We start from the raw sequence: 26,995 nt of genomic DNA, 5'->3' as shown, positions 1-26,995 counted from the left end.
GCTGGCCATAAATCAGAATTGAGGAAGGCCAGTGGCTGGCTCCGACACTGTACAAAAAACTTCCGTTTGCAAAGAAACGCAGCGCAACATACAATATCTGCTGGGATGTGAGAGCATGATTACGATTAGTAATGTTGCAAATGTAAGGACGGATTAGGTTTTGTATGTAGATGATGGACTGTGACGTGAAACGGTACCGCTCAAAAAGATAATTGTCTGGAAATGCTAGAACATCTATGCGCGGTCTGATAACCATCTCTCAACGAATATTTAATTCTCTGCGCAGTAATGCTGCACCTTCATCCACGGGATCGTTATCAAAAGGACATGCCATGTTAGTGAAAAAGTCGCCACCTACTGTGCCTAATGGACTTCTAATATACTGACTCTGATTTTTTTAATGATTTTTTTAAATGACAGACAGCAGAACTAGGCTACGCCAAAATTCGCCTGCTGACTGAATGAATGAGGAAATCAAATGGAGTGTGTGGCTCTGAAAGAGGGCGGAGACTGAGAGAAACTCGAGGTTCATTGAGAAAAACCTGGTCCCGACCAGGTTAGGTTCATAGAGTCTGTTACTACGGTAACTGACCGAGAGCTTAAGTTACCCCTCTCTGTGAAACAGGCTAGAGTTATCCCTCTTTCTCTGGTTTGAGTTACCTCCCTTTTTGAAACGGAAAACTCAGAGTTTCCCTCATTTCAGGGTTAACAGACTCTGAGTTTTCACTAAACCTGCTTTGTGAAACGGACCCCAGAACCTGCTAAAGTTCAGGTTTATTCAGTCAGCTGAATGTTTAGAGTGAACGATTATATATGAAATAAATATACAGAATAACTTAAAATATTTAAATCAGATTGAATCACATCTGGTTTCCAAACTGTTGTTATGACAACTGAATGATTCTGCTTTCTACAATTATTTAGTTTGAATTATTTTAAACTAAACTGACTAAAGAATTTCACAAGAAAAGTTTATTTTTCAAAATAAGATTTGCAGAAAACAAACCTGATTTTTGTGAAGCAGATTTTTATATATTAAGTTGTTTTGTTTGAATCATGTTAGAGGTCAGAAGAGGTTAAAACTAAACTGACTAAAGAATTTCACAATAAAAGTTTATTTTTCAAAATAAGATTTGAGGAAAACAAACTTTATTTTGTGAAACAGAATTTTGTTTTTTTTTTAAATATTTTCTACCTGAATAATCCTCTTTCATCCCCTGTGAGGGTCCCGACCGTCCAGGCTCCAGAGAGACATGATTACATCCACCGTACTGAACTAAAACACATTTATATACGTAGATATTTAAAAACAGAAGAGTTGCAATGATTAGTCAATATACAGAAAATTAATCTGCAACTATTCTGTTAATTACTCGTCATTTTTCAAGCAAAAATAACAAAAATTATCTCGTTCCAGCTTCTTAAATGTGAGAATTTGCTGTTTTTCATCAACATAAATGACAGTTAATTGAATATCTGTATCTGTAGGCTCCAAAAAAGGTAAATGGCGTTTTTCACTATTTTTTAACATTCCATTGACTAATCGAGAAAGAAACTAATCGTTCAGACTGGGATGAAATAACATCTACCATACCCGACTTAAGACCCATTTATTCATGTTTTGATTGTTTTTTGATTTTTTTTTTGTAATTCGACATAAGTGACAGTTAATTGAATATCTGTATCTGTAGGCTCCAAATAAAGGTAAATGACGCGACTTAACACCCATTTATTCATGTTTTTTTGATTGTTTTGTTTAATTGGAGGATTAGCAGCAACTTTTTTCTTTTCTTGTGTAAAACTGCAGGTGAATGAAAAACTCCGACAGCTCAGAATCAGAGGTTTTAATTAACAAATAATAATAATTATTACAGTTTCAACACAGGAGACGAGTTTCACACATTGATCCACTAATCCAGATGTCTGACGCCGCAGATGTTGGGGTCCTTCATAAACTGCGGATGCTTGTGAGTCACCGACATGAAACCTGGACGGAGAAATAATTAAATTAATTATAATAATAATTAAAATTAAAGAAAAAACAGCTTATTGATCATTAACAGTCACTTCCTGCTCCAAAGCTCCTTATAACTGTTGGAGTTTGTTAAGATTGTTTGAGAAGAGTTTGTAACTTCTTGTCGTCATGACAAACAGGAAGTTCATGTCTGCATGTTCCTCTGATAAAAAGAAAGACTCAACCCATGCTTTCTACCAGGTATAATGGACTTCTTCTCCTGGCTACAGCTGCACCAGACACTCAAGGTTGTGCAAAGATAATTAAAACTGCATGATGTGATTTTTCTGCTGAACACAACATGTTACCAGCTATAATAATGACTGGTGGTGTTCCTCAGGGATCTAATCTCGGTCCTTTATATTTTCTGTTTATATTCTCAGATGCAGATTGTTTGTTGGTGCTTTAAAAACAGCTCAAATGTTACAAAAATGATTCATATGAGCTTTTATTGATCTGATACCTCTTAAGGCGTAAAGGTTTGGTTAAGTTAAGGCAATTAAAATCATTTGTTTAAAGCTGAAGATTTTTGACTTCTTGTTTTGAACAGAACAAGCTGTAAACAACATCTGACATATGAGTTCATAAAGTAGTTGTGGCTGAGATGTTAGCAAACATCCAGCAGACACAGAGCAACACCATCATCAGTTTGACTGTAAATAATGACTCGCGGGGTTCCTCAGGGATCTATTCTTGGTCCTTTATAGTTTCACTTCACCTGCTAACCTGTAACACTCGTGTCCTCTTGACTGAAACAACATGATAGAATGAAAATACCTTCAAAAACGTCACAAATGAGTAACAAAAATAAATCATATGAGCGTTTTCTGGCCTGACGCCTCAATGTTCAGGTAAATAAAACTACTCAGTTAAAGCTTTATTTGTGGTTTTTCACCAGCAGAAACAAGCTGTAAACACAAACATCTGACTTATTATCAGCTTATGAAGTTATTATGTGAACAAAAAGCAGTTACGGAGCAACATTATCATTCATGTGGAGTCGTGTTTCTGTCCAATATTCACTCTCTTTAATCTCTGTTTTTACTCTCCACCAACTCCTGAGGGAAATATCTGGCTCTTTAGCTGCTAAATGCTCCACTATGTTCACCAGCTAGTCTCTGACTTTGTGTACGGCGGGTTTATCAGAAAACCGCTGAGACTGAACCAGACAGGAAACCTGAAGCTAAAAGAGGCTAAAAGTCTCTGTAGAGCTGCAGGATTGATGATAAATCTCAGTGGGTTTTGTCACTATGAGCGACTCCTGTAACATTACACAGCTTCTGTTAATTAAACCTGCTCTACACGTCATTTAGATGAATGATATCAAGCAAACGTACCCATCGACTGAGCTTTCTTTATAGCTTTAGAGACTTCCTTCTGTTTTCTCCCACACAAGCCTGAAAACACAAGAATGAAACAAGTTTTTATTCTGTTTCACAAATTATCAAAACACTGCTGACAAGTACGGAGACCCGACGTGATCAATATTAATCATCAATAAATAAATATACAAAATGTAAAACCATGAAACTGAAATAATCTAATAAATGTTTCAAACTACTGCTGTGAAATAATTACACACTCATTCAGACTGAAGCATCAGCCAATCACACGTCTGTTTCAGGTAATTATTTTCATTACTGATTAATTTACTCTCGATCAATCGATTAGTATAAATGATTATAAAATGGTTAAATAACATTAAATGTTTTGTTTTGTTTGACCAAAAAACAGAAATATTCAGTTTATAGTGAAACAAAACAGTTTAGAAGCTGGAACCAGGACACTTTTGGCTTTTTTAGTTGAAATTGTTTTGTTAAGAATTAATTATCAAAATTTACAAAAATTATTATTTTCTGCCAATTCACTTAATAATTAATTGACTGATTGTTTCAGCTCTAGTGTATTTTAATTGACAAAAAATATTAACAGACAATAAACAACTTAAATAACTGAAATAAACCACAAACCCAAAAGAATAAACATAAAAACCTGCATTAAGTGTAATTAACAGTATCAGCAGAACTGCAGTGATTAATGATTCATTTTATTTCAGTCATCTAAACAATTAATCAATTAATCTTTGCAGCTCTGTTGACAGACAACATGAATGAAAACGGCTTAAAAATAAATAACTGATCTTGAAATAAACTTATGTATTGACATAAAACCTTTTTTTTTTACATGTTTTGAATTATTTCACAGTTTCATGTTTATATTACATATTTTGTCTGTATTATTATTTCATAATGTCTCATTTAGCAGCAGGTTAGAATGAAAACATGAGATGATTCAGTGTAAAGTTGTTTAATGTCGTCCAGCTGCTCACCTGTGATGTGTCGGCCGTATATTCTGCCCGTATGAGGTGAGATGAACTGAGACAGCAGCTGTGAGAAAGATAGAAGACAGTTTACAGTAAATATATTGATTAATTAGTTTTCATAACCAACGATGACACATACAGGAGCCACAGGTGTGGGAGAAATACTCATTTACCTGCTTATATCAGTCACAACACCTGATTAGTTTCTCAACTAATCATTTTGTTTATAAAATGTCAGAAAATCCTGAAAAATGCTCGTTATAACGTCTTTAAAGCCCAAAGTGACGTCTTCAAATGTCTTGTTTTGTCTGATCAACAGTCCAACGACAAAGAGAAGCTTCAAATCTTCACATTCGAGGATCTGAAAGCAGTGATTATTAGTATAGTATAGTATTTGGCTTTTTTGCTTTTAAAAAATGATTTGATTGTCATTAATAGCTGCTGATTATTTTTTTAGTCGACAGGCTAATCGATTAATCGTTGCAGCTCTAATTGATCCACAGGATGACAGCAAACTCTGCACCAGCGTCTCTGTTTGATCTGATGATCTGAGACATGAATGTGAGACATTCACAGGTCAGTGACAGGATTGATCAAAGGATGAAACAGATTTCTGTTATCAGGAAAAGAGAAAACCTCACGTCAGTGAACATTAACTTCACATCTGTAGCTACGAATCTGGAGGAAACTCAGTAATCTGACAGTAATTTCAATTCTGAAGCTCAATTAAAAAGGACAATTTCATTTTAATCATCTAGTCTTAAAACAACAGTCTGGAGCCTGACTGTTTTTAATGATGTGGATCTTACTGAACAAATTAACAATAATCAAAGCTCTGCAGTAAAACCACTTGTGTGTTTTGTTTGTCTGATCACTGCTTTAATTCAACCATACAAGTGCAATATGGAGAGTTTAGCAGCAGATGTCTTCTTCAGCTTCTCGAATATTTTTCTTTGTCAAACGTGATAATAAATATCTATAAGTTCTTGACTGTTGATCAAACAAAACAAGACGTCACCTTCGACTCTGACAAACTTTTATTATTTTTCATTATTTTCTGACATTTTACAGATCAAACGATGAATTGAGGAAATACTCGGAAGAATAATCGATAATGAAAATAATCGTTAGTTGCATCTCTACTTTACTCACCTGAATATTTTTGAAGTCCACTGTGACGCTGCAGAGGATGCATCCTCTCTGTGGTTCTTTGAACGGGTTTTCAATCTTTACCAGCTTAAAGAGAAAATAATATTGTGTTATTGCGTTAAACCTGTTAACACTGATATACTTCTGTAATTAATAATAATAATGTATTATCATTAATAGTATACAATACCCACCACGTCATCTTTCTGTTGTTCTACATTTGAAGACGTCAAACTTCTTAAACCTGCAGAGAAAATTATAGTCATAACATCTGCTGGTTAATGTTAGCATTAGCATTAGCATCACAATCCGTAGTTTAACAGAAAACACTGAATTTAATTTATAAAAACAGTCTTTTACACTTAATAAACTCTGTAACGTGTTTACAGTGATGTTAAAGTGTCTTACTTGCGTTTCCATGTTGTGAAAAAACAGCTTTTATCCGCTGAAACCGTCTCAGGGCGAGCATTGTGACCTCACACAGGACAGGAAGTGGTCCGACACGAGTTCCGGTCTCTCACTGGGTGTTTTTAAAATAGTTCCTACCACTTCTAAAGTTGTTTTCTAATTGCAGCAAAATTACGTGTGTAGTGCAGCTTTGTTTGTGAACATTAAAATAACATGCGACGTGTTTTTTACACTTTAGATATTACATTTCTGATACAAACGCGATTGTAATGTTTTTCGGAAAAGATTAGACGTAACTCTCTTCAAAGGTAAAAAGAATAAATCTTGTGATAAAATTAAAAGCACAAAAAATATAATATCTTTTTCCGTCTCATTGCCTTCAAAACATATAAAAATGTCTTTATACTTAAATTGGATTGTTTGCCGAGTTTTCTTCTTATATAATGCTGAACATTAACCCAAAATATTATAGTAAACATACAGTTTTAAAACAAATGACACATTGTTTCTTCTTCTAGTCCACAGAAATTGCAAAATATTCAATATTAATTCTAAATCTTTCTAATGTCTTTTTTGCTGGATATATTCAATGCAAAAGGAAACCTCTTTAACTTTGTTACTAAGACAAAATTTGTCCCCAACTAACCATTTTCTGCCAATTAATTTCTACATAATTGTTAGTAATGATTTACAATTAGTTACTCATTTCACTTTGAAATTATTATTTAATCTTTCAAAACGTAGTACCTCCAGACCACCATTTCTTTTTATGTTGCATAAGATGTCATTTCTTAATAATGACATTTGTTCCTTCAAATTAAATTAAATTAAATCTTATCTTTGTTTTGTATATTTCAGTAGGTTTTCCAATGTTAAGGACACACAGACAGATCTGGATGTTCCTTCAGCTTTAGACAGTAAAACTCTTGCCAGTTGGATTTGTGTTTGACTTGATCCCAACTTGCTCTGACATCAAGCACACGTGGGCAACAACAACCTGACGAGATCAAGTTGGCCGCAGCTGTTCTCCACTGACTGCAAGGATCAGGGCATGATGGGAGACGCCTGGCTGTCACCTGATCAAAGAGCTGATTGGTTCAGGAGTTTGATCAACAACATGATGTTTTATCTTCATTTTGGATTTCAGTTGTCTGATCTTCTACTAAGAATTCAGATGTGTTGATGACAACTTTTATCATCCAAAGAGACAGAAAACATTCAATAACCAAAAATTACAACAGACACAATATGAAGATTATATCATTATTTAATTATTGATGTGAATATTTGACAGATAAATGATATAATGTCTATTTCTGCTTACAATTTGAGTTGGTTTGATTTGTGTTTCACTTTATTTGTTTGTGCATCATAAAATAGTGTTTTTATACAATATTGAAACATTTGATATGTGCACAGAGACATTCACATGTAGGTAACAAACACACTTTTACCTGCATAAACTCAACTATTCATTCATTTAAAGTAAATAAACATCTGTGCAGGAGAGATAAGAAGATAAAAGCTTATACAAAGATCTCTCCCAAAAACTAAATTACATAGAAAAAAATAATAATTTCATTTTATTAGAATTTCTGTCTTTCATCAATGAGATGTGAATGAGTTTGATTAGTGTGACATCAGCTGATTACAGTCGGCATGTTGACCAGCAGGTAGTGATCCGCTTGCTGCAACAGTTACATTTCTATGTAAAATAATTTAATAGTCTAATATTGGAGATTACAGAATAAATGTTGTTTTGATTATTGATTATAGGTCATTTTAACAGTTTATATTCTATCATACAGATCAGCATTAAAACAATGTTAGTGATTGATCAGCTGAGCTTGAGTAGATTGATCTGATAACATTTTATTAAATCAGGATCAGATCTAACAGGATGTAAATATTTCTGTGACTTCCTGTAGATTCTTTGAAAGCTGCTGGAAACTGTCTGACTTGACTGCAGCTTTTGTCGCTTCCTGCTGATGCTGCCGCCTGATCCCTCCACTTTACAAGAAAGGAGCAGTTCATCTGAAACAAGCCTACTGATCAGCTTTCCAATAAGGAGGCGTGTCGGTCGGTAAAAGACGTGAAGGCTCTTGTGTATCTTCACTCATGGCTCCTCAGAGCAGGAATAAGAGCTTTGGGACGACCTGCAAGATGGCGGAGCAGAACGACTTCCAGTTCAAGTGAGGATCGAGGAACCTCAGGTTTCTGTAATCCTCTACTGTGATACAGAAACCAGGTTTCTGGTTTACATGACAGGACAGAAATCAGCTGAGTGCAGAGAGTCGACTGTAAACTGGTTACTGAAGTGCAGCTGAACACACTGATGAAGAGTTTTGATCTGATGAAGCTGAGAGCAGAAAAGAGGCTGAACTATGAGAGTGATTGATGTGAGAATCCATAACAAGAAAACCAACAGCTGCTGTCACTATAAGATAAACTCTGGCTTTACTTTCACTGAAGTGGATCAACAAATGATAATTAAACATTAAACTAAATGAACAGTTATACATCACAGAGGAGGCGGTTTCCAAGAATCACACAATTTAAAATTTAAAAGATGATTATGTGTCTGAAAAAAAAATTACAATTATCAACATCACACTTAATAAGATTAAAATGAAATAATGTTTGTGATGTTTAAACATTTATATGAACAGTGTGGAGCTTGTTGTCTACACAGCTGTCTGATGTTGTTCATCTACATCACTTTATCTTTAACTGCTTTACCAGCTGCTGTTAGTTTACCAAACATATATCGCAGCCCTGCTTTGTTTTTTTCATCCATTTGTTTTTTGATCTCCTCCAGCTTCTTGACCTTCTCTGTGGCTCTGATCTCCTTCATCTTCTCAATCAGGAAGTCCAAGTGGACATGAGTGGACAATGAATTAACATTCAGAGCGATCTGCTCTAGTTGCTCCACATGTTGGTAGGCCTCTGTAAGCAGCTGAATCTTCTCTGCTTTCAGTTTTTCCATCTCTGTTTGAAGATTTTCCAGAAGGCTCTTCTTCTGCTCATGATCTACCTTATTCTTTTCATACTTCTCTTTCACATCTTCAAAGGTCTTCTTAACTCTCCTGGTCTTGTTCACATAGATCCACTTTTCTTTCACATGATCTGATGCAGGACACTTCCTTGTACAAACAGTACAGCGACCTCTTTTCATGACCTCACAGTGTGCAGGACTCCAGGCCATTGTGCATCCAGAAAAGTGACAGTTCTCTTCACAGATGTTACAGGTGACAGCTCCTTCATAAAAAAACAACCACCTCATCCCTCCATCAAGAGGCTCTTTCTCTTTGTAGACCTCATCAACTTCTACAGTGAACTCTTCATTCTTCTTCATCTCTTGTTCATGTTTCTTCAGAGCTTCTTCAGTCTGTTGGGCCTCGTTCTGTTTTAGTTCAATCAGCTGGATTCTGTCTTGCAGGTTATGGATGCAGGCTGTTATTCTGATGCGTGCTTTCATCACTTCAACTGTTGTTATCAGCTGTTGAGGTCTAGATTTTTCCAGGAAGTCTGTGAATCGTTTCATTCCTCTCTCTGTTACCCTCCATGCGTTCTCTAAAACAAACTCTGTTTCTTCTGTTCTCTGTGTGGTCTGGTTGTTATTAAACAGGAAGTGAACGAGCTGATTCTTCTCATTTTTGGCACATTTAATGTTTGCATCTTCAAGAGCTTTCAGAGCATTTTCAGGTGTTATTCCATCTGAGTGTGTGATGAGAGTGACAATGTTCTTCTCAATGTCTTTTCCAAACAGAGACGTCACTGAATCAAAGATGTACTTCAGTCGGTCACTCAGTCGATTCACACTCGCCTTCAGCACCAGACCCACTGCATCAATTTCATGAACTCCATCTTCAGAGCGGAACAAGTCAAATAATCTTTCACTGATGATGTCATCATGTTCATTCCCTTCTGTGCTTCCGTATCCAGGAGTATCGATGATGGTCAGAGAGAAGGGCAGAGTTTTACCTTCAAAACCAAAGATCTGGTACACGATCACATCTGATGTCTGACTCACTGACTGACTTCTCTTCTCCTCTTCTTCTACGATCTCAAACCAGATGTTGTCCTCAAACTTCACTCCCATGGTGTAGTTGAACAGAGCGTTGATCAGAGTAGATTTTCCTGTTCCTGTTTCACCTACAAGTAAGATGGTTTTGTTTTTCTTGTTCAGGTTTTTCTCACCAACAGTTTTTCTTATCAGAGTTCCAAACTTCTCTTTCTCTGGTCTCAGCTGGTAGACAGCAGGAGATCCTGAAGAGATCAGAGAACTTTTGGAGATGATGTTCTCATATGTCCTGTAGAAAAAGTAGTGATTCAATCAACATGTTCTTTTCTCATCAAACTGACAAATTAAACACATTTCTAATCATATACATGCCTACAGTAGTGGCTGGTTTAATAAATGAATAATAGTACAGTGGAGTATAAATACTGCAGCTGTGACATCTGTGATTGTAGAATATGAATAAGGTCAAGTCTCTAAAGACTCTCCAGCTGGTCCAGAATGCAGCTGCACGTGTATTGACTAAAACTAGAAGAAGAGATCACATTTCTCCCATTTTAGCTTTGCTACATTGGCTTCCTGTAAAATCAAGAATAGAATTTAAAATCCTTCTCCTCATCTACAAAGCTCCTAATGGTCAGACACCATCATATCTTAATGAGCTCATAGTATCGTATTATCCCACTAGAACACTGCGCTCCCAGTATGCAGCTTACTGGTGGTTCCTACAGTCTTTAAAAGTAGAATGGGAGGCAGAGCCTTCAGCTATCAGGCTCCTCTCCTGTGGAACCATCTTCCAGATTCAGTCCGGGGTGCAGACACCCTCTCTATGTTTAAGAGTAGGCTTAAAACTTTCCTTTTTGATAAAGCTTATAGTTAGGGCTGACCAGGCTCACCTTGGATCAGCCCTTAGTTATGCTGCTATAGGCCTAGACTGCTGGGGGACTTCCCATGATGCACTGAGCTCCTCTCTCCTCCTCCTCCTCTCCATCTGTATGTATTCATGTAACATCAATGCATGTTACTAATTTGGCTTTTTCAGCGGGGTTTTGTGCTTTCTCGTCTCGCAGGAAACCTTCAGCTACAGACCGACTGCTGTCCAGCTTGATGCCCACTGCTGCTGCTATTATTATTATTATTATTTATACTATGTGAAAAGTGCCCTTGGTGCTATATAAATAAAACTGACTTGACTTGACTAATATTTCTCTAACATTGTCCTCTTGCTGTTAAACTGCTAAAGTCAACATGAAAAAATTAAAAACATTGATCTGGGTTGTCTTCAATGACTGCACTGTGCTCACAACTATATGCTTGACAAACAGCATGTAGCTGGAGGCCTTTTTTGTCTGAGTTGTGCTGCTGTGATCCTGATTGGTAGCTGAGCTGATTGTTGACAAAACACATCATCAAGGTGAACAACGTCTTTTACCCTGCCATGCTGTGTGCAGTGGAAACATACTTGAACTGTGCCAGCAGGACTCGACTACTCGTAACTGATCATGGCCTGACTCAGTATGACGACCACACAATGTAAAAACACTACAGTTCTACAAAACACCTGCAGAGCAGACGGACAGACTCTCATGATCCCTCCCTCCAGGATCCTTGAAAGGGTAAACAGCTGGTCCACTGATCCAGAGTAGCATTTTAGTGTATGCAGTCTATAAAACTTGGTTTGTTCAATGGTTAAAATCCAGCCTTTGTTATTTTCTTTTTATGATATTTCATTTCATTTTAGAACATTCAATGTATTTTCTGTTTATCTGATGCACAAACGCAGAGGACGTGACGTAGCTAGATGTGAAGTATCATGAATATTAATGACCAATAATAGATGTGTTTTTATTATGTTTCCTGCTGCCATGCAGGCTCACTTTGGTCTGGGTTACAATATTTATATTATGTAGTGGTTTGCTGTAAATTTCAGATGCTTTGTGTGTTCATTGCTTTAAACTTGGTGTGATGGTGCTACTGGATGATTAGTTATGTTGCTGTTGCAGATAATTTCCTGTCTCACCAGTTACAGGGCGTATGAATGAATTGATTATATCATTTAGTAAGTTACGTTATTTCTTGTTTCTGTCACAGATCTGGTAGTGCAACATGCTTCAAATGAGAGCAAGAGGACGTCTCTGTAGTGTAGAGTTGTGTTTTAGAGTGTAGTTATCAATGAAAGCCTGTTTGTAAAGCACTGCCTACAGCCTGTTCAGAGTTACTTGTTAATGTTTTTGGTTGCTGTGTGTGTGTGTGTGTGTGTGTGTGTGTGTGTGTATGTGTGTGTATGTGTGTGTGTGTGTGTGTGTGTGTGTGTGTGTGTGTATGTGTGTGTGTGTATGTGTGTGTATGTGTGTGTGTGTGTGTGTATGTGTGTGTGTGTGTATGTGTGTGTGTGTGTATGTATGTGTGTGTGTGTGTGTGTGTGTGTGTGTGTGTGTGTGTGTGTGTGTTATAAATTTCAAGTGCCTTGTTGTATTGTTACCTGTACCGTATAACGTGGTTGTGGCTCTATCTACAATAAATCATCTTCTGATTAGGAATAAACCTGCATCCTGTGTGTGAACTGTCCATAGCTGAATATGCTGCTACGCTGCTTTGACATACAGCATGTTGGTATTTAAGTTTGTTGTCTGTTGTGTGTAAAATAGTATAAAACTGGTGTAAAATGTCTTTGGCCATTCAGATTAATACAAAAGTCATGAATGTTGCACAGCATTTAAAATAATGATATAAATGATAAAATAAACTTTCTCTCAGCACCCCCAACTCTGACTGACTTCCAGCATCCCCAAATCCAGGACCAGGACAGAATCCCCATCACTTCACCTTGTGGTGTAATTTTATAAGACTTCTGATGTGCTGAGAGAAAGACACAATGCAATGCAAATGATTACTGTTAAGATGATAAACATTAAGCAGAAGTGTATTGAATTATTATTATATTGTATGTATACATCACAGAAAACTTGTGATTAATATATTGGCACAGAATATGTTAAAAGTAATCACACCCAGAGCACCAGACAAAATATTGTGTTTATATTTAACGTCACCTTTTGTATTAAACTTCACTTTAAAAAAAAAAAAACCTCAAGAAAGGATTAAGAAATAAGGGTGTAAAATGGCAAGAGTAACTTATAAGAAAGATAAAGCCAGGAGAAGATTTGGCCATAATGGTGTAAAGTGACCCTAAACAGTTATAAAAAAGGAAAAGAGCATGACTGGATTCAGCCCAAAACCTATTTTAGAGATTTTGGGTCTGCAACAGATGATGTAAGGAAATTATAATGGTGTAATGAGTATAAAGAGGTTGGACAAAGGGTGTGACCTATGGAGACCCAAATGGTATAACAGACCATGCCCTGGCTAGGAACTCAGAACATATGTGGTGAGCCCTGTGTGCTATATATTGTTCTCCTTTTTTGCTGGCATTAAAGTACATTTTGCTGCTCAGAACTCTGACTCCTGATGATCCTTTTTTGACTCCAAATGAGAAGCTTTTTCTTGAGCTCATCTGAAACTTTTTCCAACTAAGGTCCAAATATTTATTATGATAACCTCAATATGAGTTTGAACGATCTGCCACCTTTCCAGCATCCAGCATAAACTTTCCAGAGAAGTTGAGCAGTGTGATACCTCAATATTTAGATCATATCCTCTGGACCCCCTTCTCTGTCAGCCAAGACAGCCCCACAATGTCCAGAAACTTCAGCATCTCAGAGTGTATCTCATCAACTCCTTGTTTTTAACTCCCCCTCAGTGACCTCCATCAGAGACATGGAGACATGTTCTCCTCGTGCTCCTTCTGTGAGCACAGAATCTGCAGTGCTTCTGGTCTCCTGATACTGTCTGCTGCTTCAGCTTCCCCTCATCAGCAAATGTTCAAAAGCCTAAACAATACAGTGACATTATCTTGACTTACTCTCCATGTGTTTTGGAAAGAAGAGATGAGTCCATGGTCCTATTGATCTCTACGGACACACAGCTGGGATCAGGAGATTCTGGTCTCTGCTGTGCAGGATTTCAGGAACAACTTCACTCACTTCCAACGTCTGTGGAGAAGAAAACAGTCTGAAGTCAAAACTCAAGCATCACTTTGTTGTTGTTGATGGTGGTGTATGATATTATTTTCTACAGTCTCTCTGTATCTCTCTTCTAAGTAATCTATATTTTATAACAAATATATATTTTTATATATTTGTTGTTGTAAATGTTATTTTTTTAATCATATTTCTATGTATTTATATTTTTGTATAGATGTGTGGGATTATGTGAGTGTTTTTGTGATTATTTCAGACACTGATAATGTGTTTTATCTTGATTATGTATCAAGTCCTGCCATGAATTGTTCATATAATGACGTCAGCATGATGCAACTCATTTGGTGTCTATATAAACTTTACTTTTTGTCATGTTTGATAATTGCTTTTTACAGTCAAACACAATTTTTGGGAGCTAAGTTTGCTTCACTTTAAAGAATCCATATACAATTTAAATTCTATCAAGAAGTTATTTAAGTTTGGGAAAGGTAATGAGTGCTGGTTAACAGTAAGAATTTATGATTAAACTTCACACTTGTTTTTTGCTTTTGTATATGTATCATTAAACATTAATTTTAAGTCAACTGACAAAAATTTCAGTCATTCAGCTTAAAGACCAATCCACATTGAGCCTGATCCAGTGGATAGTCTGTTGCAGGAATTAATAATAATATTAACAACAAATAGAAATAAAACATTAGACTATTTTCAATAATAATTTCCTACCTGTTGTATGATGACAAGTCAGTTATTGACGCTCCCTAAAAACTCCCTCTGATTGGTTAAAGGAGTCAGATAACCAACTTCAGACTGACTTCAGCACAGAGAAACACATCTGCAACAATATAAAACATGAAAACATCAAAGTTGTTGATGGATCATCATTAACATTGAAAAGCAACACATTCACACATTACTATATGTCACCATCATCTCTCCTGCTGTTGGAGCAGTTATTGATCCTGAACACAAACTGTTAACAGATCTGATCTGAAGACAAACACAAGATATTCACACAAACACTTTCAACAACCGAGCGACTCATTAAACTAACAGTGAGAGCAGAGAGGAGTCATTAAACACTGAAAACTGTCAGTTATGACCTTACCATACGGAGAAGAATATCTGCGACATGACGGTGAAGAAAACAAAAGTAAAATAGTTCAAACACCCAAACAGAGAGGAAGGAAGGGGAGGAGGGGAGTCACAATCACACTCAGCCATCACACATCCTGCTGCTGCATGTTGATCAGATCACTACAAAATGGCTTCCTGTAACTCCTCTCTGACACTCACAATAATACAATTTACTGAGCTTTGACAATTTTAGATTATTCTCTAATTTGTGCCTAGTTTATAAATGTTAAATGGTTTGTCCTCCTCCACTATGTGACTTTGTGTTCACTCGCTCAGTAAGTTCTATTAGATCCTCCAGAATATCCTCTATACATTATTGAACCATTTCATCACACTGCATTTGGACAGTCAGTTTTCTCTGTGAAAACCACAACTCAGTGAACGTCCTACCTGATGATATGAAGAGCTGCAGTTCAATCAATACATTCAAGGCCAAATTAAAAAATCTACTAAAGACCAATCAGCTGTGTGACCACTGAGGCTAAACTCCATCTATGGTCTTCTCATTAGTGCAGGTAGTCTGGCTTTTAATTTGATAAGTTTACATTATTAATTTCTGATTGACATTGTGGGTGTATGTGATGTGCTGTTGTGTGTAGCTTTGTATTTTGTATTTTGTATTTTGTATGGTTTGTTCTGTGTGTTTTTTTGCTTTGTACTGTTTGTTGTTGTGATGTTGTATGTTTGGATTGTGGGGGACTAAAGATGTAAATTAGCTTTGAGCTAACTCCAGTGTATCTTTAATGTTTAAAACTGCACACTGTCCCAATCAATATCACAACGGTAGATATGAACTTTCTTTGTTAACTCAGGCTTTCTGCTTCAGGCTCTGTGTGCATCTCCATTAAATGGGGCATTTGACGCATCATTTGACTCTTTATGCACAAAACGGACCGATTGAGTGCTGCCTGCTTCAGTCAGGAGGAACAGGTCATTATAATGGAGAGCTGTGAATAATATAAATACATTATCACAGCAAAAAGCAACACTGTTGCTGCAAATAAGGCGAGAGAGGAATGCTGGTAGAAAATTGCTGATCGTGTGAATTCATTAATTAAAAAACTCATTCATAATTAGTTTATATATTTATTTTACCTCTCTGTGCCTCCCACATCCAGAGCTCTTAAACTTTAAACTTGATGCAGCAGATTTAAATATTCAGGTCTGACTCCCATAATGAAGGATCAGTGGAAATCACTTTAGATTCTGGCCAAATCAAAGTGAAATATTAATATTATAGATTGAATATTATCTGTGATGAATACCAATAGACTAATCAATTTTGTTATTATTGTTATATTTTGTTCAAAGTATTTTTTCATTAGTTTTTAGATTTTTATCAGTTTGTCTTTTACAATTTGAAATACAGTTTGATATATTGTAACAGAATCCCATCCCACAGTAACCCTAACCTCATTACACATTTACAATATGACATCAAATCAACAAATATTCTAATTGGTGTTCTAATAGCTGCAGTATCAGCAGTGTTAAACAGACTTGGCAGCAAATCAGGTGGTTAGTGAAGGGACAGCGCTTTTTATTTAAGCCGAAACTCAGAACATAACCTGCTCCAGACCAGGTTACGTTTGTAGCATAAGTTACCATGGTGATGTAGCAGGTTAAAAGAGAGTTACCATGGTGATGTAGCAGGTTAAAAGAGAGTTACCATGGTGATCTAGCAGGTTAACAGAGAGTTACCATGGTGATGTAGCAGGTTAACAGAGAGTTACCATGGTGATGTAGCAGGTTAAAAGAGAGTTACCATGGTGATCTAGCAGGTTAAAAGAGAGTTACCATGGTGATGTAGCAGGTTAACAGAGAGTTACCATGGTGATGTAGAGGTTAACAGAGAGTTACCATGGTGATGTAGCAGGTTAACAGAGCGTTACCATGGTGATGTAGCAGCTTAACAGAGCGTTACCATGGTGATGTAGCAGGTTAAAAGAGAGACACCTTTGTGACATTGAAATCCTGCAGGTTCAACATACCTCACTAACCCACTAATCTCTGTTCATAGTAAAACCTTCAGGTCGTCTTATTCCTGCAAAACAACAACATCAAACACAATCTGATGAAACAAACACTGTTCTGCTTCTTACCTGTTCAATCTGATCGCTGTGAGGTCGTTTCTTCTGATTCTTCAATCTGAATTACTGATCAGACTGTGACTCCTGCAGCGCTGCTTCCTGCTCTGTTAGAACAGGATGAACTGTGGAAAACAGGAAGTTACTGTTAAAAATAACGACCACAGCAGATGTTGTAGGTTTGGTTTCAGCAGCACAATGAATTCTGGTATTCAGACAAAATAACAAACTATAAAACTATCAAATGTTATTTATTTACACACATTTAGATTACGTTATAATTAAATATATCTTTGTGCCACAAATCTTACAAAATGATTATAAATGTGTCCTTCCTGTAAATATCTGTATTGTTAACACTGAAAATCATATTTAGTTTGACTGCTGGAGACCTGAGACTGAGATAACACTGTGTTTACATCTCTGACCACAAATCACTAAATAAAATAAGATATATGAGAAAATAAGTTATATGAGAGTGTTGTTTAACTGAAATTAAGATGCTGTTTGTGATGACATCCTTCTCCTTTTATATATACTCACTCCTCTTTGTTTTAGTTCTGTTTTGATAATATCATAATATTAATAATAATTTAAGATTGTTTTTTGATAAAGAAGCAACATGTGCTCTAACCCTTAAATGACAGTTTTCAGACGGTTTTCAGTACGTGCTGGTTGTGCAGCTCATCTTGCACCTGAAAGACATATTGTAGCTTCTCACATCTAAAAGCTGATGTGACATTTAATCTAACCACCTTCACCTCTGTTTCAACTGTCAGACAGACTGTCATGTTACCTTATTTTGCTGCTTGATTTTGTAATGCACGTGATGATACGATATGACTGTTTCACCAATAAGATGTTTTACATTAAAATATGATAATTTGTGGATGACACAGGATGAGATTAAAGGAGACCTCCCATCATTTAGGACTCTTTGGCAGTACTTGTGAATGGTTAAATCACACCCGGACCAATAGGGGTGTAGGAAAACCAGTACTTCTCCCTTCTTTTTTTTGCTTTTCTCTGTGAAAGCCCAAAGGAGGTCTGGGCTCATCAGTGATAACCTCCCACCTCAAGATAATGGATGTATATTCAACTTTGGTTTGGAAATGCCTTCAAAGGTAAAGTGAGAACGCTTTCTCCACCTTAAAGTGTCAGTTTTGACTCTCCACAGGATAGTCTCCTCCCATTCCACCACCAGAGACTTCCCATCTGTGTCGAGGAAAAATACATTTATGACACAAACTTAAAAGCAACTATGTAATGTGTTCCTTAAAGCCAGAAGTTTGATTCAATGTTTATGAAGTATATAACCATTTTGTAACCTATATATTATTAATCACAAAGTAATGCTGATCAAAATGGTCTAACAAACTATAGCTGAAATATATATATTTAGGTTTAATTATTATACAGCACACGTAGCACCAGTGCCACCCAGTGGCGAATTTTCAGTGACACTTTGAATAGTAAATAGTATATTTTGCAATAATATTTGCAGTTTTAGTGGAGTGATCATTTTTGCATCATCATTTTAATTTTAACTGGAAAAAAACTAGTAAAATGAGAATGATGTGATTTTTGCAGGAATCCAAACCATCAAGTTCTTTTATGTCTTATGATTTGTAGACCAATAATACCTCATTTATAAAGATATACTGTCACATTTAACCTGTAACAAAAAGCTGCTGTGATTTGGATATTGAACTTATCCATATTGTGATATCAATAACATTTTGATTAACTGTGCAGCTCTGGGTGCATACTGCAGTTCTATCATATGTACAGGACATGTAGACCCTGCTGACATATACAAGTACTAAAACACAACAACAAGGGTTTTAAATACTAGGATAAAACATAAATACTCTCTGTGTCTCTGTGTCATAATAAACCTGAAACACACTCAGCTCACATCCTGCTGCTGCATGTTGATCTGATCAGATCACAACAAAACGGCTTCCTGTAACTCCTCTCTGACACTCTGTCACTGATGGAGTGAACAAGTTATTCAAGTAGCCTAATAATATTTTAAAAATACTTTCACCATTTTAATTCTCATAACTGGACTATCAGAAGATTATATATTTATATATCATGTATGGATGGTTTTGCATGTTAACAGTTTATGATTTGTGTGTTTTTGTTTTGTTTTTTAACTTTAACCATTAAAATATCTCCAAAATGATTCCAACTCTGAACTGTAAAAGATGTTTCACAGAGGAGGTGCATTCATGTCTTTTAACTGTATTTTACTGAAGTATTTTTAAAAAGTGAACAGACTTTATGAAACGCACGACCAACTTCAGACTGACTTCAGCACAGATGGAACATGAACAGATCAGAGTTTTTGAAGCGTCATAAATGTTTTAACTTCTCTGCTTCTTACAGTCACATGAAACTAACGGCGACAGCAAAGAGGAGGAGGTCTGAAACACTGAAACAGTCGGAGAAAGACGAAGAAAGAAGATGCAGAAAATCCTCTGAATCATAAATCACAGGAAACGACTTTAACCAGGAAATAACCACAGAGGGTCAGAGAGGGAGGAGAGCCCAGAGGGTTTCATTATTAAAATATATTCAGCATGAAACGGGACTGTTTATGTAGAAAATATTTTCATTTTAATATGTTCAGATACATGTTGTTCACCAGACATCTATGTATCTAATATTACATTTGTAAATGTAAAGGATAATCTAATCTAATCAATTAAACTGACTAAAAGTAGATTTAAGACCACAGCAACTAAGACAATGATCCTTCAATGCATACCCAGAGCTAAGCAAGAAGAATTTACCAATGAAATGAACAGCTTGAATTGGGATGATGTTCTGTCCTCTGATGATCTGGACTATGGCTGTGATACTTTTACTCACACAATCAACTCTGTGAGAGAAAGATTTAATGTGAGGATACAGATAAAATCTAAAAATAAAAACAATTTACTGTTTAATGGTTTAATGGACATTTGTGGAAACTAATGAAATCTAGAGATGCTGCACTAAGGAGACAATGTGTTGGTTCACACTGTCCAGTAACATGAAGTGCACAATGGGTGTTCCACAAGGGTCAGTGTTAGGTCTCCTATTATTTAGCCTATATATTAATGATCTCCCTCAACAGTGTCATGATGCAGAACTACAAATGTATGCAGATGACACCGTTGTGTACACACATGCAAAAACAGCTGAGTTAGCTGCTGCTAAGCTAACAATTGCATTGGAAAGGATCACACATTGGCTTGATCAATCATGTCTGAGTCTAAATGTAAACAAGACAAAAGGTATGTTTTTCTCTAAGACCATGGTACAACCTCATAACGCTGATATTCTCATCAAAGGTGAAAAAATCGACATAGTTACTGATTTTAAATATCTTGGTGTGACACTGGATCCAAATTTGAACTTTAAGAAACATGTTAAAAAAACGGTTAAAATCATAAAGTACAACTTAGCAAATTTTAGACACATTAGAAACTGTCTCTCTTTGGATGCAGCCAAGATATTTATGCAGCTATGATTCTTTCCCAGCTGCAGTTCACTGTAGGTGTTTTTCTTTACACTAATGTGTCTCCTCACTTCCCTCTCTTACGTCTCTTCCTCGTGTCTCAGCTCCTCTCAGTGAGGATGAGAGAGTTTTAATTCTCATTCACTCCAGCGTCATTTTGAGGAGACGACAACTACTCATGACGGACATCACCTCAACTGTCAAATATGAAGAAGTCAGTGATCAAAATATGATGTAGAAATTATTAACTAACAGTTCAATCTATAAAGTTTAAACTTGAAATTCATGTACAATTAATTAACACGTTACACTGTCACTTAATAATTTCCACATAGTGATACCTGGAACAGCTGATAACTGCTCCAGTGTTTTATTATTTGATTATAGATCTATAGCAGCGACTGTCTGTCACAGAATAAGACACATATAGACAATTTAAATCTGTTAATTAGTGAAAGAACACAACCAATGAGAAGGAATATGTTGAAATAAAATGTTGCTTGTTTAGTTTGTGACAGTCTGACGTCATTTTCAGGCTCAGGATGATTTTATAGGAGACGCAGCTGTGTGACGTCATATTTTCCTGAAGGAGCTGAGACGCTCTGAAACAAAAGAATAAAGGAGAAGACTTTTGACTTATGAAGAAAAATAATAAAGTTACAAGAGTGTTTTTTGTTATTGATTCATGATTCAGTCATTTGTACTTTATTATTAAATATGATCAGCAGCTGTTGATGCTTTCATTCTTGTTCCACAGGTAGATTATTACAACAACAGCCCGACTGTTTACTGTCCCATCAGATCAGCTGATCAATCAATAAACAGATTCGATGAAGGGGTATTGCCGTCCTGTAAAAAAACTTCCACAGAGGATACACCTGTGGTTCCTCGCTCCTCGTCTCCTCCAGGAGCATTTCAGGGATTGGAAGATCCTCCATGATGGCGGTGGAGGAACGGTTTCCGGGTCACGGGAAGAGAGAAGAAGAACAAATTAGAGCTCATGAGAGACGTTTGCCTTCAGGTCTTTCTGCCAGAAAGCCTTTTTAACAGAAATCAAACCTCTTTCCTCCAGCAGCCAATAGTATTAAAGTATTAAAGTTATTGACATTATACAGTTTGTATAATGACCCTCTCCAACTTTCTCGGTTGTCTGTATCAGCCTGTGGTCTGATTTTCACGTGAAGAACTCAGGCTGGATTTTCTGCAGACTGAGTGGGAGTGAGAGATGCTTTGCTGAAACAAGCGAGTGCGAGCACCAGGATGTTACAGCTCATTAAATGGCTACAGGTGTCACTAATGAGAGGGAATCTCTGATTTCTATAAAATGGTTCATTTCACTATCAGAATCTGATCCATTCAGTCCAATAACATTTGGAAAGTCTAGAAGAGCCGCACGATTGAATTATTTTATCCCCATTCAAGTTAGCAGAGGGTTTAACCAGAAGTAGCGGCTCAGACTCACCAAATATTCTGCTAATTAATTTCTACATAAAGCGAAGCCCCAAAGAATCTTCTTGGGGGCAGAGTTACAGCTTATATGTAATTGCAATTTATTCAAGCATTTATTCTTAATGTCAACTTCTCCAAGGAATATACCTCTATTGAATGGATTAATCATTGAAACCTTGATTACTGAACCTCTGAGAAGCTGCAGCACAGCCCTCAGCAGAGCATCAAAAACCACTGCATAACTGGTGACCTGAACTCAGAGAGGAATTCATTATTGTTAGTAACTTCCCATCAGCATTAACAAGATGTTAAACCAATACTGTCAGAGTCTGCTCTCCCCCTCACCTGTTGCTGTGGGAATCATCCAATCATTCAGTCTCACTCTCTGCTCTGCCACACCCCTCATTAGTTCAACCACCTTCACCTGGCGCTCCCACCTGCTCATCATCTGCAATCAGCCAGTATATAAGCTGCCTCGGCCCACTCCCTCCTTGTCAGATTGTCTACGCTACTATGCTCAGTCATCTTGCTCTCTTCACTGGACTGCCTTCCTGGTTTCTGATCAGCTTGTCTTCGACCATCGCTCCTCGTCTCTGCCCCGGTAAACCCACCAGCCTTCTGTCCCTGACTCTGAGTTCTGCCTGCCTGTTCCCTGGTCTTTGTCCGCTGTGGGAGTGGAGGATCGGGGTTCAAAAACTGTGTTTCTCCGACCGTGCTAATATTTCCTTGACATCGTCTGAAATAAAGACTGCTGAGTTTAAACCAGTGTCATTTGTGCTGCTATTGGGTCCTTCCTATACCCGTGACACAATACAATACAATTGTCAATCCATTTTTCATAATATAGTGATTTATTTTTATATTGAATGTTCCAAATGTAGTAATTAGTTGGTGAAAAATTATGTTTGTAAATCAGTTTCCAGGCCAGCAGAGTTTGTTCATGGAAATTTGATAACTTAACAGGTAACAATTCTTTAATCACATTTAAGCAGAAAGTTTAAGTCCATCCATTAAACAAAATACATATATAGGGAGGGTATCCCAGATGTTGTCTTTTTCTATAATCAAATTAGTTCATAATCAATCATTTCACTTTGAAAGTATTATTTAACATTTTAAAACTTCCAGACCACCATTTCTTTTAATGTTGTATGAGATACTTTTTCTTAAATAATGATGTTTGTTCCTCCAAATAAAATAAAATAAAATCTTATCTATTCTATAATGTCTATTTCTGCTTTTTATTTTCCTCTTGCATGTTGTGTTTTACTTTATTTGTTTATTTGTGCATTACAAAATACTACATTTTATACAATATTCAAACTTGATATGAACAGAGACATTCACATGTAGGTAACAAACATACTTTTACCTGCATATACTCAACTATTCATTCATTTAAAGTAAATAAACATCTGTGCAGGAGAGGTAAGTTTTTTTATTACATTAGAATTACATAGAAAAAAAAAATAATTAAATTTTATTTGAATTTCTTTATTTCATCAATGAGATGTGAATGAGTTTGATTAGTGTGACATCAGCTGATTACAGTCGGCATGTTGACCAGCAGGTAGTGATCCGCTTGCTGCAACAGTTACATTTCTATGTAAAATAATTTAATAGTCTAATATTGGAGATTACAGAATAAATGTTGTTTTGATTATTGATTATAGGTCATTTTAACAATTTATACGCTATCATATAGATCATCATTAAAACAATGTTAGTGATTGATCAGCTAAGCTTGAGTAGATTGATCTGATAACATTTTATTAAATCAGGATCAGATCTAACAGGATGTAAATACTTCTGTGACTTCCTGTAGATTCTTTGAAAGCTGCTGGAAACTGTCTGACTTGACTGCAGCTTTTTGTCACTTCCTGCTGATGCTGCTGCCTGATCCCTCCACTTTACAAGAAAGGAGCAGTTCATCTGAAACAAGCCTACTGATCAGCTTTCCAATAAAGAGGTGTGTCAGCCGGTAAAAGACTTCTGTAAAGGCTGTTGTGTATCTTCGCTCATGGCTCCTCAGAGCAGGAATAAGAGCTTTGGGAAGGACTGCAAGATGGCAGAGCAGAATGACTTCCAGTTCAAGTGAGGATCGAGGAACCTCAGGTTTCTGTAATCCTCTACTCTGATTACAGAAACCAGGTTTCTGGTTTACATGACAGGACAGAAATCAGCTGAGTGCAGAGAGTCGACTGTAAACTGGTTACTGAAGTGCAGCTCAACACACTGATGAAGTGTTTTGATCTGATGAAGCTGAGAGCAGAAAAGAGGCTGAACTATGAGAATGAGGGATATAGGAATCCATCACAAGAAAACCAACAGCTGCTGTCACTATAAGATAAACTCTGGCTTTACTTTCACTGAAGTGGATCAACAAATGATAATGAAACATTAAACTAAATGAACATTTATATATCACAGAGGAAGCTGTGTCACAGAATCACACATTTGAAATTTAAAAGATGATTGCATTTTTGTTCTTCAAAGATGAAGTTATCACATCATCACACTTAATAAGATTAAAATGAAATAAATGTTGTGATTTTTAAACATTTATATGAACAGTGTAGACCTTGTTGTCTACACAGCTGTCTGATGTTGCTCACCTACTTCACTGCATCTTTAACTGCTTTACCAGCTGCTGTTAGTTTATCAAACATGTACTGTATTGCTGCTCTGGTTCCTTTATCCACTTGATGTTGGTAGACCTCTTCAAGCAGCTGAGTCTTCTCTGATTCCAGTTCATCCATCTCTGTTTGAAGATTTTCCAGAGCGTTCTTCTTCTGCTCACTCTCCATTTTATTCTTTTCATACGTCTCTTTCACATGTTGTTCGGTCTTCATAACTTTCGTGGTCTTGTTCACATATCTCCAGTTTTCTTTCACATGTACTTCTTTGTTTCTTTCACATGCTTTGATGCAGGACACTTCTCTGTACAAACAGTACAGTGACGATCTTTCATGACATCACAGTATTCAGGATACCAGGCCATTGTGCATCCAGGATGGTGACAGTTCTCTTTACAGACGTTACAGGTGACAACTCCTTCATAAAAAAACAACCACCACCCCACATCGCTGATAGTTTCTTTTTCTTTGTAGACCTCATCGACTTCTACAGTGAACTCTTCATTCTTCTTCATCTCTTGTTCATGTTTCTTCAGAGCTTCTTGTGTCTGTTGGATCTCATTCTGTTTTAGTTCAATCAGCTGGATTCTGTCTTGCAGGTTGTTGATGCGGGCTGCTATTCTGTTGCCTGCATTCAGCACTTCAACTGTGGCTTTCAGCTTTTGAGGATTAGATTTTTTCAGGAAGTCTGAGAATTGATTCATTCCTGTCTCTGTTACCCTCCATGTGTTCTCTAAAGCAAACTGTTCTTCTGTTCTCTGTGTGGTCTGGCAGTTATTAAACAGGAAGTGAACGGGCTGATTCTTCTCATTTTTGGCACATCTAATGTTTGCAGCTTCAAGTATATGTAAAACATTTTTATGTGTTATTCCATCCGAGTGTGTGATGAGAGCGACTGCGTTCTTCTCAATGTCTTTTCCAAACAGAGACATCACTAAATCAAAGACGTGCTTCAGTCGGTCACTCAGTTGATTCACACTCACCTTCATCACCAGACCCACTGCATCAATTTCATGAACTCCATCTTCTGAGCGGAACAAGTCAAATAATCTTTTTTGTCTGATGATGACATCATGTTTGATCCCTCTGGTGTTTCCGTATCCAGGAGTATCGATGATGGTCAGAGAGAAGGGCAGTTTTATCTTCAAAACCAAAGATCTTGTACAAAATCACATCTGATGTCTGACTGTAACACTGACTTCTCTTTACATCTGACTTCTCTTCTCTTCTTCTACGATCTCAAACCAGATGTTGTCCTCAAACTTCACTCCCATGGTGTAGTTGAACAGAACATTGCTTAGAGTAGATTTTCCTGTTCCTGTTTCACCTACAAGTAAGATGGTTTTGTTTTTCTTGTTCAGGTGTTTTTCACCAACAGTTTTTCTTGTCAGATTTCCAAACTTCTCTTCCTTTGGTCTCAGCTGGTAGACATCAGGAGATCCTGAATAGATCTGAGAACTTTTGGAGATGATTTTCTCATAAGTTGTGTTATAAGTCCTGTAGAAGAAGTAGAGATTCAATCAACACATCCTTTTCTCATCAAACTGACAAAATAAATACGTTTATAATTATTTTTCACATAGATAGACATACAATAGTGTCTGGTTTCAAAAACTAATAATAGTACAGTGGAGTATAAATACTGCGTTGCCATATGTGATTATACAATATCAATAAAAAAAATAATGATGTGGAGATATGAATGAGGTCAAATGGCCACCTTTGGGGGTTTTAGACTAAATTAGTTTTGAGTGTGAGGACAGAGGTGGACTCAGATTACAATCAATTAAGGTTTCAGTACATATTCAAATCTCACAAACACCAAGTTCTGAGTTTTTTTTTAATGGCTTCATATTTTGGAATATGAAGTTATTTGTCAAGAAAAAACGAAATCTTTGGTTATGTCCGTTAGTCAAGTTTCCATTCAAATGTAGTACAAATTTTAACCAAATATCAAGAAAGAGCTCAGTAGAAAAAGCTGTGAATGCTCGTTTCTGTCCATTGCTGTTGAGTTAATATTAGGAGATAAACAGCTGGTGGTGCTAACCTTAAACCTGAATACCACTTGATTCAGTTTACCATTTGGCCTTTCATTTCATCACAGGAGGTCATCCTACTCATCATTGTGTAAGCTGGACCTACTTTTTTGTGATCTAATGAGATTAACCGAATAAATAAGGAGGCAGAAGAGCTGAATGCCCACAAGACAACACTAAATAA

General features: G+C 36.5%; 3 protein-coding genes across 3 annotated transcripts in view; all 3 read right to left on the bottom strand.

Annotated features, from left to right (window-relative positions):
• Window positions 1-26,995, bottom strand: part of LOC137170628 (uncharacterized) — a 456,230-nt gene that overhangs the window by 99,868 nt on the left and 329,367 nt on the right. The gene's annotated exons all lie outside the window — the stretch shown is intronic.
• On the bottom strand, window positions 1,830-5,992 carry LOC137170643 (small ribosomal subunit protein bS18m-like). The gene is made up of 6 exons (XM_067574153.1): window positions 5,895-5,992; window positions 5,681-5,730; window positions 5,490-5,573; window positions 4,344-4,401; window positions 3,352-3,411; window positions 1,830-1,987 (listed from the first exon to the last, which is right to left on the bottom strand). The coding sequence occupies exons 1-6, from the start codon at window positions 5,953-5,955 to the stop codon at window positions 1,911-1,913; spliced, it is 390 nt and encodes a 129-aa protein (XP_067430254.1). The 5' UTR covers window positions 5,956-5,992; the 3' UTR covers window positions 1,830-1,910.
• On the bottom strand, window positions 6,023-15,080 carry LOC137170632 (uncharacterized). Its single transcript, XM_067574141.1, has 4 exons — window positions 15,064-15,080; window positions 14,682-14,790; window positions 13,838-13,967; window positions 6,023-10,207 (listed from the first exon to the last, which is right to left on the bottom strand). The coding sequence occupies exons 3-4, from the start codon at window positions 13,870-13,872 to the stop codon at window positions 8,605-8,607; spliced, it is 1,638 nt and encodes a 545-aa protein (XP_067430242.1). The 5' UTR covers window positions 13,873-13,967; window positions 14,682-14,790; window positions 15,064-15,080; the 3' UTR covers window positions 6,023-8,604.

The sequence above is a fragment of the Thunnus thynnus genome, chromosome 19, assembly GCF_963924715.1.
Source record: "Thunnus thynnus chromosome 19, fThuThy2.1, whole genome shotgun sequence".
Lineage (NCBI taxonomy): Eukaryota > Metazoa > Chordata > Actinopteri > Scombriformes > Scombridae > Thunnus > Thunnus thynnus.
This window is presented reverse-complemented; position numbering and strand designations above follow the sequence as displayed.

Coding starts and splice junctions, on each gene's coding strand:
- LOC137170643 (XM_067574153.1), bottom strand. CDS start 5,955: ATGCTCGCCCTGAGACGGTTTCAGCGGATAAAAGCTGTTTTTTCACAA. Junction 5,731..5,894: donor TTCACAACATGGAAACGCAA/GTAAGACACTTT, acceptor TTTTCTCTGCAG/GTTTAAGAAGTTTGACGTCT. Junction 5,574..5,680: donor AACAACAGAAAGATGACGTG/GTGGGTATTGTA, acceptor TTTCTCTTTAAG/CTGGTAAAGATTGAAAACCC.
- LOC137170632 (XM_067574141.1), bottom strand. CDS start 13,872: ATGGACTCATCTCTTCTTTCCAAAACACATGGAGA. Junction 10,208..13,837: donor CTTTCCAAAACACATGGAGA/GTAAGTCAAGAT, acceptor CTTTTTCTACAG/GACATATGAGAACATCATCT.